Below are 16,446 nucleotides of genomic sequence, written 5' to 3' on the forward strand. Positions count from 1 at the left end.
TGCCACAAAAGCTTCAAAGGTATAGATTTGCTTTTTCAGCATACGTTCATGCACATTTTTGAAGAACTCACAGCCATATATTTGATAATTTACAACAGTCGTTAAAACATAATTTAAAAAGTTCTGCATCTACCCTAAATAGTGAAAAGGCACTCACGGTGGGTAAAGGCATCTTCTTCTTCATTTTCATCACTGTCATCAGACCGAGCTTTATAAGGAGGAGGGAGTTTCATCGGCGGTGGGGCAGTTCCTTGCCTCTGAAGATGCAAAATTTGAGAGAAGGGTTAAATGCTGTGTTTGTACAATGCTCTTCTTTCAACGACAAAAAGCAAAAAAAGACAGTCTGGAAATATTTAGACCATACCCAACTTCATTCGTATCATGAGGATTGTAAAACAAACACAATGTATTCTTTTATGTTTATGTTATAATATAAAAGTGACTCTGTGATATAAACACACTAATGCAGAAAAATAGGAATTTAAAAGCAAGTTTTTAAGACTGTTAGCTACCTAAAAGAATGCATTCCTTTCCCTAGTGAGAAAATCAGTTATTTGTATTTTATTTACATTGTGGAAGTTTAATTTTGTTATTAACCAGAAAATTCAAGTGAAAGACATTTCTAAAATAAATGTAAAAGTAAAAACTATCCATTGTATTAATTCTACAATGATTTAAACTTTTTCTTCAATTGTAGAAGTTACAGATTTTATTCTTTAAAAGACACGTGACAGACCAAGATTTTCTAACTGAAAATGTATTCATCTATAATTTATAGATGGTCAACACACACTTCAACATTTTCAAAAACAGATATCTTCATGGTGAATAATTATATCTGCATAAATATTCATTCAATTCACATATGAAATGATACAGCACATCAATATTTGGTTCATATACACAATTAAAGTAGAATTAAACTCTAGGATCAAATTACCTTCACAGAATGAAGACATTTTCTTGAACGATGGGAAAAATAAAACATGCCAAACTCAACGGTGAGACTCAAGCTGCTTAAAAGAATAGGAGCCGATATACCCAAGCACTTCACAAAAACCAAAATAACTGGATTATGCTACAGGATTTCAATAAAGTACATTCAATTATGCTTTATATGACAAAACCACTAATGGCAGGATACACTTCAGTAAGTGGCCAGTGAGTGGTCCATTACAGAAAGCAGGCATGTAATAAATTCCTCCAAAATAGAAAACACTATTTGAGAGTCATAAAGGAAAGCACACACCCTTATTTACTTAAGATAATGCCGAACCAAAGCAGAAACTATATACACTTGTAGAAAATGCAAAAATCTATAAAATGCAAGAGTGATGATGGAAGATGCCAAATACAAAATGCCTCTTAGGCAAGAGGAGAATCCAGAAATGTGATCACTTTGTCTCTTTGATTGTTTTAAGTTGGAAAAAACTTAAAACTGAGTGAAATGAAGAGTAAAGGCAAATGAACTCTTTTCAGTAAACCTTTTCCTCAGAACCAGGATATTCTATATCAAAGACAATACTCAGAACAAAGACAGCCAGGTTTTAAAATAATATTCAGATGAATTCTCTTTAATGGAATTTTTTATGTCTAAGGCAAAATTGTACAACTGATTTATTTAATTAGCTTCTACTGATATTCTTGAAAAAGAATACAGAATAAGCATGTCCTGGTCTCCTTATAATCTGAATGTGGATTGCCAGATACTGCACATGAGAGAAGGGTGTGTACAGGGCCAGGCTCTCCCCAGGTGTGGCAAAGGCAGCCGGAGCAAGGGATGTACTACCAGACCAGGTGATTATGACCTTCAGGAGGGTAAAGCACAAAACAGACTCTGTGGTATCCTCAACTCTGAGAACAGTCCTGGGGACACAGTAGGCCTCCCTGAACGATTTGCTGAATGACTAAACAACTGGTTGTCACTCGTGCTGTTTGGGTTCCCTGACGTATTATTAACCTTAGAAAAATGTCAGAGATGCAAATAATTCTTGCTCAGTATCATTGCATATTAATTGTGTCTGGTAGAGATGCAAATGATTTTAGTCCTGTAGAAAAGATCACTTCAAAGGTTACAGTTTTATTGCCCTGTAAGACATTAACCAGTTTTTTATCTAAATCGGAATCTTAAGCATTCTTTCTTTTAGCACTCTCTTCAATAGCACTTCACTCTCTTCAATTCTCTCTGCACCAGGCTTACCATCCTATTGGTTCCCTCATTAATGAGTTAAATAAATACCTGGCACCTGCACATTTTGCATAATTTTCAGTCATGTTTTTATTTTTTTCTTAAATTATGCTTTGAATAGTTTTGGAGGTCCCACAGAGACGCTGAAGCAGACTCACCTACCAGAACCAATTAAATTGTGATGCCTCAGAGATGCAATTCATGAGCTCTTTAAGCCCATTTACATGATTTTTTGGCACCCACAGTTAATTCCAAGTGGCAACAGAACTTTGCTTTTTTGAGAGTTTCTCTGATTTTTATTTCCAGTTCTATGATTTTGTTTCTGATATGAGACCAACTTTGGTTCTGATACGTACTTGTAATTCCTCACTGATAGTAGAAATAAATGAAGTTTGGTTTTATGGTCTGACCATTTAGAGTTATTTGTTGGGATGAGAATCTATAATATATTGATTCTATAAAGATCTATTCTCGATTGGTTGAGAGACAACAGAGAATGCATTGTTTAGTCTTTTTGTGTGCCTGTCTGTCTTTTTGTACAAGACCATGTCTTGGGTCCACTGGAAAGAACAGCTCTTTGACAAAAAACCAGTGGGGTTTTGCATTCCTGTGTCTACATTCGACATATGGCTATAGCTGCAGGACAGAAGCTGAACACATTCTGTGTATCTGCACTGGAGAAAGAAAAGTCCTTACCTTTCATTTTGAGTGTGAAATATTTTCCTACCTTCAGAGCATATTAATAAATTAGATGTAAATTTCTCAAAATAAAGAATCTCTTTCTGATTGCTTCTAGAAATGAGCATTATTTAAATGTAATAGTCCCAGAGTTTCCAGAAAATAATAGTTGACTAAAATTACATTACTTTAAATGTACAAGGCTTTTAATAATAATTTTAAGAATCTCTTTTTCACAAAAACCACAAACTCAGAATCATTTTTATGTAAGAATCCAAATTCACATAATCAAAGTTCATAACCTCTTGAAGAAAGAAAATATATGAAATAACACTGAAGACAACCTTAGAAAATAGCCAAGAGTTTTTAGGAACTTTCAGTTAATACTAGTATTTCTTTTTTGTTTTGAGACAGAGTCTCACTCTGTCACCCAGGCTAGAGTGCAGTGGTGCCATCTCGGCTCAATCCAACTTCCGTCTCCCAGGTTCAAGCAATTCTCCTGCCTCAGCCTCCCAAGTAGCTGGGATTACAAGCTTGTACCACTACACCTGGCTAATTTTTATATTTCTAGAAGAGATGGGGTTTCACCATGTTGGTCAGGCTGGTCTTGAACTCCTGACAAATGATCTTCCCGCCTTGGCCTCCCAAAGTGCTGGGATTACAGGCGTGAGCCACTGTGCCTGGCCAATACTAGCGTTTCTATGAATCCTGATTGCCTATTCTTTCACTCTACGTAATGCAAAACAGATCAAAAAACAGTAAACCGAGGCAAACTAGAATAAAACTAGAGACTTACGCAAGATCTGCTCATTGGTTTTTTGTTTAGTTTTTAGTCACTCTCTGTTTTTAAAGTGAATGATCTCAAACCAAACCTAGACCTCGTTAGAAATGAGTTTCAGGTGATTTGTATTGTCAATGATTCTTGAGACCATGTTTTGCTTTTATACTAAGGAGAAAATAAGATACACAAAAAAACTTCTAGTGATAATAATTTTTAAAGAGAGAGATTAGTCACCTGGCTTCCCAACCTTGAAAAGAGTATGCTCTCAAAGCATGCTGGGCACATTTTTATTTTCATACTAATTACATTCTCTTTATTTCACTCCACGTGGCACCCTGATCTGAATGCCTCTTATGGTGAAGGCGCCTTGTCATTCCAGAATGCAGTAAAATGCTTGGCATCTAAGATGCAATTTCAGAGAAAAGTAATACAGTAAAAAGAGCATTCAGCAACCACTAAAAGACCATCCTGCCGGGCGCGGTGGCTCAAGCCTGTAATCCCAGCACTTTGGGAGGCCGAGACGGGTGGATCACGAGGTCAGGAGATCGAGACCATCCTGGTGAACACAGTGAAACCCCGTCTCTACTAAAACTACAAAAAAAAAAACTAGCCGGGCGAGGTGGCGGGCGCCTGTAGTCCCAGCTACTCGGGAGGCTGAGGCAGGAGAATGGCGTGAACCCGGGAGGCGGAGCTTGCAGTGAGCTGAGATCAGGCCATTGCACTCCAGCCTGGGCGACAGAGCGAGACTCCGTCTCAAAAAAAAAAAAAAAAGACCATCCTGTAATGAAGATGTAGATTCTGATTTGATTTCTCCTGTTGCCACATTAATGCAGTGGCTAGGTGTTTTTCTTTGTGACAAATAACTCAGTTGACTTTTGGTATTACAGGTTCCTACTGGGGTTTTTACTGAATGCAAATACCCTTGCCATGCATTGAAATTCAACTGGTTTAATGGAGCAGTCCAAAGTTGATAAGAATCACACACATACTTTTTTCTTTCCTGGGATCTTATGTGGAATTTTCCTGAACTGATTACATTATCTTGTTCCCAGATGTGGTTGGAGTAGCAACCAGTTCGTTCACCTACGTGGTGTTCATTGTCTGTGTCCCCACGGAGTGTTACCTTATATGTTTCCTTTTTGACGTTATATCCCCAGATTGCTGCACAGTAACTGGTTAACTATAGGTAACCAATAAACACTTGATGAATGTTCACATCTTTGCATCAACATATGAATTGACAAAATTCCAGCAATAGGGTAGATTAGGTATTCTGAAGAACCCTTCTTAACCACATAAAAATGACAGATTAAAGTTTAAACAGTGCTTTTGTGACATGTGACTGAAGTCAGAAACAACTATAAATCCCAAATCAGGAGGTCCAGTGGAGCACTGGAAGGTGACACTTGCCTGGAGGGCATCTGCCAACCCTTGGAAACCTAAAGCCAGAGATCTGATTTGATTTTAGGATTCTTTATTCATTCAAGAAATATATATGACGCCAGGCAGTGTTCCGGGCAATAGAGGTAGAGTAATAATCCAACAGATGAGGTCCCTGCCCTCATGGAGCTTAAATTCCAGTCCCTTCCAAATGTCACATTTTGTGGGTTTCCATGTCTTGTCCCCAAATTACTTTAAAGTAGCAGTTACTGGCCAGGCATGGTGGCTCACATCTATAATTCCAGCCCTTTGGGAGGCCAAGGCGGGCAGATCACCTGATGTCAGGACTTCAAGACCAGCCTGGCCAACATGGTGAAACCCCATCTTTACTAAAACAATACAAAAATTAGCCAGGTGTGGTGGTGTGCACCTGTAGTCCCAGCTATTCAGGAGGCTGAGGCAGGAGATTTGTTTGAACCTGGGGGGTGGAGGTTGCAGTGAGCTGAGATTGCACTGCTGCACTCCAACCTGGGTGACAGAGTGAGACTCCATTTTGAAAAAAAATTTAAAAATAAAGTAGCAGTTACTGATTCTATCCTGTTTGCCTTGCCCCACTAGAAACGCAAGCTGCAAGATGGTAGGAATTTTTTTTGTTTGTCTTTAACAGCTTTAATTCAATATATTGAAGTATAATTGACATGTACAAAACTGCACACATTTAAAGGATACAATTCGAATCCATCACCACAATCAAGATAGTCAACATAACCATCATCCCTAAAAATCTGTTCATGTCTTTTCTAAATCCCTCCTTCCCACCTCTTCCCCTGACACCTCATCCCCAAGGAACCACTGATCTGTTTTCTCTCACTACAGATAGTATTGTCTTGACTTTTATATAATCATCCAGTATCTACACATTTTTATCTAATGAGAGATAAGGATTTAATGAGTCCCAAGTGCCCCCTTGAGGCCAAGCAAGGTGGGAAGTTAGACTAAAAATATCACCCTCCCAAATTCCTATCCCTGAAAATAAAGGCTTGTTCCTCTAAAAGATTGACAAAGAATCCCGCAACTAATTACCTGCAATCTGTAGGGAAAAAGAAACACCTCTGCAAGCAATAACCACCATCTTCTGGAATCTTATATATTACCTATGCTTATTAATAGGTGTCCCCCCAAAAAACCCACAACAGCCTGATCATATAACATGTGCTACTGCTAATCTGAATATAATCTTTGTGATTAAAATCTGAACTCAAAGACAGTGGCCAATCAGGTTAAACAGACAATCCTTTAATTTGGTAAACAACCTAATGACACTTTTCCTCATCTTTTGCAAAAACCCTTTCCTTAAATCCTCAAGGAGTCAGTGTCTTGATTGGCCCCCATGTACATATGTGTAATTAAAGTTGTCCCATGGGTTCAATTCAGTTAGGGCTTTTTTCCTAATGGGGTGAAATCTGTAGTAGATAAAGGTTTAAAAAAATAAACAAGCCAAAATATTGATCACAGAAGATTTATTTCCTGGCCTTGGGTCTTAGCTTGAGGTGGAAGAGAAAAAGAAAAAGAGGAAAGAGGTGCACCTTAAGAATTCCATACAAGTGGCCAGGTGCGGTGGCTCGTGCCTATAATCCCAGCACTTTGGGAGGCTGAGGTGGGTGGATCACCTGAGGTCAGGAGTTCGAGACCAGCCTGGCCAACATGGTAAAACCCTGTTTCTACTAAAAATACAAAAATTAGCTGGGCATGGTGGTACATGCCTGTAATCCCAGCTACTCAGGAGGCTGATGCAGGAGACTCCCTTGAACTCGGGAGGCGGAGGTTGCAGTGAGCAGAGATCACGCCACTGCACTCCAGCCTGGGTGACAGAGCAAGACTCTGTCTCAAAAAAAAAAAAAAAAAAAGAATTCCATACAAGTGTAGATTCACTAAAGTTAAAGACCTGACTTCGTTTTATGTGTGTGGCTTAACAAATTCCAACCCAACATACCAGGCAAATACAAGAAGAAAGTCAACATGGTTTCAGTGATAGTGGGTATCTTAGTCTGTTTTCATGCTGTTAATAAAGACATACCCAAGACTGGGAAGAAAAAGAGGTTTAATGGACTTACATTTCCATGAGGCAGGAGAGATCTCACTATCACGAGAGTAGCACAGGAAAGACCCATCCCCATGATTCAATTATCTCCCACCAAGTCCCTTCCACAACACGTGAGAATTCAAGATGAGATTTGGGTGAGGAGACAGCCAAACCATATCAGTGAGTGAAATAGGTGTTTAAGGTATTACTAAACGCTGCCACATATTAATAAAAGGGCCAATTCCCCCAGGATGATATAAAAATTTTAAACTTGGATGCACTTTAATAGCTATCCTTTTTAATCACGAATATAACATTCATAATAACTACGTACTAGGCCATTAAAAACAAGTCTCAACCAACGTCAAAGAATTAATATTACATAAACAACAACCTCTGATTATAGCTAAATTAGAACATAAGAACAAAAAGATATTTAAAAATATTCACGTGGAAACTTCAGAATATATTTCTACATACATTTTGGGTCAAAGAGAAATCACATTGGAGCTTAAAACAAAAACAAAACAAACAAAAAACCCTTAGTACCAAAAAACAGAAATTCAATTTAAAATCTTAGAATGTAGTAAACAGGAACTTAGCAAAATTTAGGCAAGGGGCAGTGGCTCAAACCTGTAACCCCGGCACTTTGGGACGCTGAGGTAGGCAGATTGCTTTAGCCCAGGAGTTTGAGATCAGCCTGGGCAACATGGCAAAACCTCATCTCTAAAAAAAATACAAAAAATTAGCTGGGCGTGGTGATGTGTGTCAGTGGTCTCAGCTACCTGGAAGGCTCAGATGGGAGGACTACTGGCAGTGAGGTTGCAGTGAGCCATGATTACCCCACTGCACTCCATCCTGGGAAACAGAGTAAGGCTGTGTCTTCAAAAAAAAAAAAAAAAGAAAAAGAAAGAAAAAATTTATAACCTTAAACAATTATTTTAGACAAGAAAGAAAGAAAATTAATAATCTCCACATTTAACTAAAGATTATTAAGGAGTGAAAAAGGGGAATGAATCCAAACAAAGAAGCAAGGCAATATAAAGATGAGAACAAAATTAATTAAGCAGAAAAAGATATAACAGATAAGACGAACACACTTCAAAAGGTAATTCTTCAGAAAAAAAATTAAATGAAAAATTACTTTCAAGATTAATCAAGAAAAAGATATAGCAAATAATTACCAATTTTAATTTTTATAATTTATTTTATTTTTCATTATTGTTTATTTTTTACTTAAAAAAATTTTTTTTGAGACAGGATTTTGCCCTGTCCCCTAGGCTAGAGTGCAATCATGTGACCACAGCTCACTGCGGCCTTCCCTGGCTCAAGCGATCCTCCCACCTCAGCCTCCCAAGTAGCTGGGACTACAGGTGCACACCACCACACCCAGCTAATATTTTATATTTTGTAGAGACAGGGTCTTGCCAGGTTGCCCAGGCTGGTCTTGGAACTTCTGAGCTAAAGCAATCCTCCTACTTAGACCTCCTAAAGTGCTGGAATTACAGGCATGAGCTACCAGGCCTGGCCATAATTCAGAATGAAAAAGAACCACTAAGAATGGAGCAGAGATGATTAAAGTTAAGAGAAATGGTTGAGCGTGGTGGCTCAGGCCTGTAATCCTAGCACTGAGAGGCTGAGGTATGCAGACTGCCTGAACTCAAGAGTTCAAGACCAGTCTGGGCAACACGGTAAGACCCGTCTCTACTAAAAAAATATATAAAAATTCAGCCAGGCATAGTGGCACATGCCTGTAATTCCAGTTACTTGGGAGGCTGAGGCACAAGAATCACTTGAATCTGGGAGGTGGAAGTTGCAGTGAGCTGAGGTCGCATCACTTCACTCCAGCCTGGGTGACAGAGCGAGACTGTTTCCAAAAAAAAAAAAGAATACACAAACAAGTTTATGCCAACAAATGTAAAAACTTAGGTGATATTAATATTCCTAGAAGAGTCAATGACCAAAAATGACTCTAGAAGAAATAGAAAATCAGAATGATTCAATAACTATTAAAGAACTAAATCAGTATTTTAAATTTTTCCCACATAGAAAACACAGGCCCACAATGGCTTCATAGGGTAGCTTGACTAAAGACTGAAGGAACTGATAATTTCTTTTATTTATTTATTTATTTTTTTTTGGCGCTCTGTCGCCCAGGCTGGAGTGCAGTGGCACCATCTTGGCTCACTGCAACCTCCACCTCCCGGGTTCAAGGAATTCTCGTGCCTTGGCCTCTGGAGTAGCTGGGATTACAGGTGCATGCCACCACACCCAGCTAATTTTTGTATGTTTAATAGAGATGGGGTTTCACCATGTTGGTCAGGCTGGTCTTGAACTCCTGACCTTGTGATCTGCCCACCTTGGCTTCCCAAAGTGCTAGGATTACAGGCATGAGCCACCGTGCCCAGCTGATAATTTCTTTTTTTATACAAACTCTCAGAGAACTTAAAAGAATACATGCTCCTACTAATCATTTTAGTAGTTTACCATAACCAAAGCCAGATTGGACAGTATATAAATGAAAATTTCTAGGCAAATCTCACTCATGACCATGGATGGAAAAATCCTAAAAGAAATACCAGCAATGCACCCAAAAAAAAAAAAAAAATGACCAAATAAATTGCATTCCAGTAAGTCAAGATTGGTTCAACATTCTGAAATCTATTAATATAATTTACTACATTAAGGGATTCAAGGAGAAAAAAATTTATACATGCACACACTTCTTTCACTAGAGATTAGTAATATATCTGATTAAATTCAATGCCCATGCCATTCATGGTAAAAATTCTTAGCAAAGCAGGAATGAAAGAGAGTATTTCCTTAACCTGACTGAAGCCACCTTTGTAAAACTTATTAACAGTGAGAAAACTATTGCAGTGAAAGAGATCTGACCTAACCAACTCCATCTTGCCTTTAACCTCCAATACCTTGGCCTTGTTCATCCTTGTGCATAGGCCAAGCTGACAATAGGAGGAATTTAGTTTATAGTTAAACTTTGGAACAAAGATGGCAATAGCTCTTTTCCAAAACAAACCCCCTACTTGCCTGGGGACCAGACCATCTTTGCAAAACCAACAAATTAGCCACAAGATTAGAAATTACGGTTTAGGAGTCATGCAGTCAGAAGCCACAAGATTCCTAACCTCCTCAGTTGCTTCCATGTATAATGTTACTATTATAAAAACTAGTATTTAAGGTATTTTCCAGACTCTGCGTTCTGATGGATCAGTCAACGTACCCAGACTGGTAAGTTTATCTGGTCTTCTGCCTCGCCTCCCCCAAGGAACTGACTCAGCGCAAGAGGACAGTATTGGACTCCCTATGATTTCATCACCAACCAAACTAATCAGCATTCCCTATTCCCTAGCCCCCAAACTATCTTTGAAAGAAGACCCTAGCCTCCAAATTTTCAAGGAGGCTAATTGGAGTAATAATAAAACTCCAATCTCCCATTTAGTCAGCTCTGTATGCATTAGGCTCTTTCTCTACTGCAATTCCCCTGTCTTGATAAATCGACTGTATTTGGGCAGTGGGTAAGATGAACCCATCAGACAGTTACATGACAGATTATCTACAAATACCTACAGTACACATCATATTCAATGGTGAAATATTAAAAGCTTTTCCTTAAATATCAGGAAGAAAAATGACAAGAATGTTAGCTATCATTAGTTCTATTAAACACGGTGCTGGAGGTCTTAGCAGATACAATAAAATGAGAAAAAGAAAGATTGGAAAGGGAAAAAGAAAACTACCTTATTCCAAAGTGTTTATTATTTATTATATGTATAGAAAATCCAAAAATAAAAATCTACATAGAATAAGAATTCAAGATTCATATTCTTATTAAAAATATCATGTATATATATGGAGCATACACACAAACACACTAAAAGGTTCTATATGAAATAAGATTTATCTTTAGGTTGTAGGTTTATATTTTTATTTTTTTGTTTCACCATTATGGTTTTTCCAGTATTCTCCACTAGATTATTATATGTTTTAATTTTTTTTTTTTTTTTTTTTTTGAGACAGAGTCTCGCTCTGTCACCCAGGCTGGAGTGCAGTGGCCGGATCTCAGCTCACTACAAGCTCTGCCTCCCAGGTTTACGCCATTCTCCTGCCTCAGCCTCCCGAGTAGCTGGGACTACAGGCTCCCGCCACCTCGCCCGGCTAGTTTTTTGTATTTTTTTTTTTAGTAGAGACGGGGTTTCACCGTGTTAGCCAGGCTGGTCTCGATCTCCTGACCTCGTGATCCGCCCGTCTCGGCCTCCCAAAGTGCTGGGATTACAGGCTTGAGCCACCGTGCCCGGCCTATTATATGTTTTAAAAGAATAATGTTACAAGATGTCAAATAAATATATAAAAGTCAATTTTGTGTCTACATACTAGAAACAAACAGAAAACACAATTTAAAGAGGTATCATTAAATAGCAAAATAAAATACCTAGGAATAAATCAAGATTTCAATATATTTTTTTAAAAAATTATAGGCTGGGCGCAGTGGCTCACGCCTGTAATTCTAGCACTTTGGGAGGCCAAGGCAGGTGGATCATAAGGTCAAGTGTTCGAGACCATCCTGGACAACATGGTGAAACCTTGTCTCTACTAAAAATACAGAAATTAGCTGGGCATGGTGGCACATGCCTGTAATCCCAGCAACTTGGGAGGCTGAGGCAGGAGAATCCCTTGAACCTAGGAGGTGGAGGTTGCAGTGAGCCAAGATCGCGCCACTGCACTCTGGTCTGGTGACCGAGCGAGACTCTGTCTCACAAAAAAAAAAAAAAAGAAAAAGAAAAGAAAGAAAATTATAAAAATTAAAAGAAATTAAAAAATTTAATAAATTTTAAAAATCATATTAATGGTTTAAAAGTCTCAACATCCAAAAGATGTAACTTCTTTCTATGTGAATCTATAGATTCAACACAATTCCAACCAAAATCCCAAAAGAAAGTTTTGTGGAATTTAATAATCTGATTCTAAATGGATACAGAAAAGAAAAATGATATAAATCATTAAGACATGTCTAAGAAGAAGAAACATATAAAAGAAAGTGCTCTATCAGGAAACAAGATTGATTACTAGGCTTTAATAATTAAGTCAGTGCAGCATTTGTACTGGGATAGACAAGTTGATCAAATGGAACAAAGAGAAAGCTCAGAAACAGACTCCCCCTTGTAACCTGAGATACAGCAGAGTTGCACTGCAAATCAGTGGGTAAAGGAGGTCTATTTTAAAACAGTGGGACAGCAATTCCCCAAGAGAACAATAAGTTCTCTTGATGGGAAAAAATGAAAATTCATCCTTACTGGACACCACATCTTAAAATAATTTTTAGGTCAACAGATTCTACTTCAATAGAGGTGGGCAAACAGGAATGGAGGATTCATTCTGATTGACAGGGAGGATAGTTTTCTCAGGAGAGATGACCTTTGATGTGGTCCTTGAAGAATGAAAAGGATTCTTATGGGAGAGCAATGTGGGAAATGGACTTCCAGGCGAGAGCAGCCAGATCAAAGTCTCAGTGTGAGAGGCACGTTCTGGGAATGGACAAACAACCAGCCTGTCCGAACGGGAAAGAAAGCTATAGACGTTGATGGCTGGCTGGCCGTTTATAGTATTTCTGCATCTACGCTGCACCACGTTTCGGTTCTCCATCCTGGTAAGAACCAGTTATATTTGCAGGAAAAAAATAAATAAATATAGTGCTTCTACAACGCTGACACTCATCAAAAAGCCACTTTTATTAGAGTTCAGATATGGAAAAAATAAAATCAAAAACATTTTTTAAAGCCTTGAGAAGTTCAAGTTACCTTTTCTTTCTTTTCTTGGGTGTCCTGGTTCTGGTTACCGGTGATTTTGTTGGCCTTGTTATGTACATTAGGAATGACCTACAGCGACAAAAAAAAGGGGTGGAGGGAAGAAAATATTTAAATGACATAATCATCACATTTTTTTTTCTCTGACATTCCAGAATGGAGAATTTTTTTTCAATCATTACATTCCTTTTTTTCTTTCTTTCTTTTTTTTTTTTTTTGTCTGAGATGGAGATTCGCTCTTGTCGCCTAGGCTGGAGTACAATGGCACGATCTCTGCTCACTGCAACCTCTGCCTCCTGGGTTCAAGCGCTTCTCCAGCTGACAAGCTGTGATAAGAGGCACCTGCCACCATGCCCAGCTAATTTTTGTATTTTTTGTAGAGACGGAATTTCACCATGTTGGCCAGGCTGCTCTCGAACACCTGACCTCAGATGATCTGCCCGCCTCAGCCTCCCAAAGTGCTGGGATTACAGACGTGAGCCACTGTGCCTGGCCTATCATTACATTCCTAAACGTATTTGTTTAAACAGCTAAAATCTTAACTTTGTAACTTCATCTAAAAGGTAAAAATATGAGAAGTACAATTCAAAGCAAACAATAAAACTTGGAAAATCTGACAAGATACATAACTCTAAAATATTATAAAGTTATATATATGCCATCAGGGCATAAAAATGCAGGTTTCTATATGTAGATCTAGAAGCTGAAGATGAAAGAGACTAAAAACAAGGTCACATACTAACTGTCATCCAAACATCAAATTTTGCAAAATAGAGTTTTAGGGGTGATCTAATTAATTATCCAAGAACATAGGATAACACATTTGTTTGGTAGATTTACCTTATTCATCATTGTACCCCCAGTTCAAGTATGTTATCTCCCACACTGTGTGTGCTCAATAAATATTCCACTATCACTATTAGCATAAGGATGAATTAACAAATCTATTCCCACCACTGAATAAGCTTAATGAGAGCAGAATTCAACGTTATTTTTCACTATTTCTCTAGTGTTCAGAAACGGCCTAATACACAGTTGTACATAATAAATGTTTATAAATAAATGAACCAGTTTAATTTTATAAAAAGAGGCTCCTCAAAGAGCTAGCACAGATAATCTTGGCATAAAATCTGGTGAGAGACATGAAGATTAAAAGAAAAAAATAGACCAAGTACAGTGGCTCATATCTGTAATCCCAGCACTTTGAGAGGCCAAGGCAGCAGGATCGCAGGAGTCCAGGAGTTTGAGACCAGCCTGGGCAACAGAGGGAGACTCCATCTCTACAAAAATTTAAAAATTAGCTGGGTGTGGTGGCATGTGTCTATAATCCCAGCTACTTGTGGGGCTGAGGTCGAGGCTACAGTGAGCCACAATTGTACCACTGAACACCAGCCTGGGTTACAGGGCAAGACAAGACCCTGATTCAAAAAATACATAAATAAATTAAAAAGAAAAAAAAAACTCCTTGCTCAGAAAACTAAAAGACTGCCTGCCTAGAGATAATTAAAAACAAAAAGCCCATTTTCCCCTAAATGCAATTTAAGATTAAATTTTCATTTTTAATACAGAATGTAAAAAGTTTAGAATAAATGAGAAAGTCTCAGAAATGTGTCATTTACATAAAAAACAACAGTAATGATACATTAATATATATACAGTGCTATGTGAAGAGGCACTGTGCTAGTACCTAATATTTCTACATCTGTTTAATACATATAACAACCTAAGTCAGATTTCAAAGACTGGTGGGGTTTACAGGCATGTGTTCCTTGTCCTGAAGAATCTTGAACAAAACACTGCCTCCCTGACAAATCAGAAACTACCTGCCCACACTACTACTTTCTCCCATGGAAAAACTAGCTGATGCTAAATAGAAGCTTTGGGATGAGACAGAATGTCAGTTGCCACTATAATGTTTCTCTTTCTTTTCTTTCTTTCTTTCTTTTTCTTTTTTTTTTTTTTTTTTGTTGTTGTTGTTGAGACAAAGTCTGGCTGTGTTGCCCAGGCTGGAGTGCAGTCGCACGATCTCAGCTCACTGCAACCTCCGTCTCCTGGGTTCAAGCAATTCTTGTGCCTCAGCCTCCCAAAAGTAGCTGGGATTACAAGTGTGTACCACCACATCCGGCTACTTTTTCTATTTTTAGTACAGACGGGGTTTCGCCATGTTGACCAGGCTGGTCTCTAACTCCTGACTTCAAGTGATCCTCTCACCTCGGCCTCCCAAAGTGCTGGGATTATAGGCGTGAGGCACCACGCCTGGCCCATTGTTTTTCAAATAGCAGAGAAATGTTCTTCTGTACATATATCTTTAGCAAAATTTAGAAGACAAAATGCTCAATAAGACTCCACCTTTCAGGAAAACAGACGATTGTATTTCTTGTGAAAGTAAAAATATATTTATAGGCGATTAATATGCAAAATGTTCATGTGTCAAAAAAAGTAGGTACCCTTATGGAACAATGGTATTGGTAAGTACAATTGGAATATAGGAAGAAAGAAAGCAACACGTGATGATAAACATAATAAGCTGAAGATATGACCCAATTTCAAAAGGATTTTTTAATATGAAATATATATATATGATATTTCTGTGAAATGCAGTTATGTTATTAAGTGGAAAAAATTACCTTACAGAAAAACGTTGGATAGGCCTTACTCTCAAATAAATATTTGCCAAGTACATCCAAGTAGATACACACATTTTTCCAGAAGGCTGAAAATATGCTTGAGAAAGTCAGGGTGAGAAGATTTAAAAGGTGTATTGGTGGCTGGGCGTGGTGGCTCACGACTGTAATCCCAGCACTCTGGGAGGCCGAGGCAGGTGGATCATGAGGTCAGGAGTTCGAAACCAGCCTGATCAACATGGTGAAACCCTGTTTCTACTAAAAATACAAAAATCAGCCAGGTATGGTGATGCATGCCTGTAATCCTAGCTATTCAAGAGGCTTAGGCAGAAGAGTCGCTTGAACCCAGGAAGCAGAGGTTGCAATGAGCCGAAATTGTGCCACTGCACTCCAGCCTGGGCAACAGTGAGACTCTGTCTCAGAAAAAAAAAAAAAGGTGTATTGGTGATGCTCCTAAGGCAGCTGATAATGCACACAGATAAAAACAACCACTCAATTCATAGTGCTGAGGAGAATGTTTATGTGACCAAGGTACTTTTAGACATCAGGCCTTAGATGGACACAACATTAGAAAATGACTTATTTTGGGGGTTTTAAGGAAAGTTCAAAATTTAATGTAAACTAGATACAAATGATTAAGCATTGCCTATATTTTCTATTTCTGGATAATCAGTACTACTTGCAATAATAAGTAAACCAAAAATAGCACCATTTTACAAAGACATGAAACTTGATTCTCCTTTCATTTGCCTCACGCAATAATAATCGTTTTGCCCTGGTCAGGTGCAGTGGCTTATGCCTGTAATCCCAACACTTCGGGAGGCTGAGGCAGGAGGATTGCTTGGGCCTGGAGTTCAAGACCTTCCTGAGCAATAAGGGGAGACCCTGTC

The 16,446-nt window shown here is 38.3% G+C and overlaps 1 protein-coding gene across 6 annotated transcripts in view; it reads right to left on the reverse strand.

Moving 5' to 3' along the window:
• Positions 1-16,446, reverse strand: part of LOC105495168 (PATJ crumbs cell polarity complex component) — a 428,227-nt gene that overhangs the window by 238,661 nt on the left and 173,120 nt on the right. For all 6 annotated transcript variants that reach the window (XM_011764431.2, XM_011764430.2, XM_011764432.2 and 3 more), the window contains 2 exons: positions 12,927-13,004; positions 158-257 (listed from right to left, as the gene is read on the reverse strand). In XM_011764431.2, coding sequence (XP_011762733.2) covers positions 158-257; positions 12,927-13,004 — 178 coding nt within the window. The remainder of the gene's footprint in view (positions 1-157; positions 258-12,926; positions 13,005-16,446) is intronic.

The sequence above is a fragment of the Macaca nemestrina genome, chromosome 1, assembly GCF_043159975.1.
Source record: "Macaca nemestrina isolate mMacNem1 chromosome 1, mMacNem.hap1, whole genome shotgun sequence".
NCBI classification, from domain to species: domain Eukaryota; kingdom Metazoa; phylum Chordata; class Mammalia; order Primates; family Cercopithecidae; genus Macaca; species Macaca nemestrina.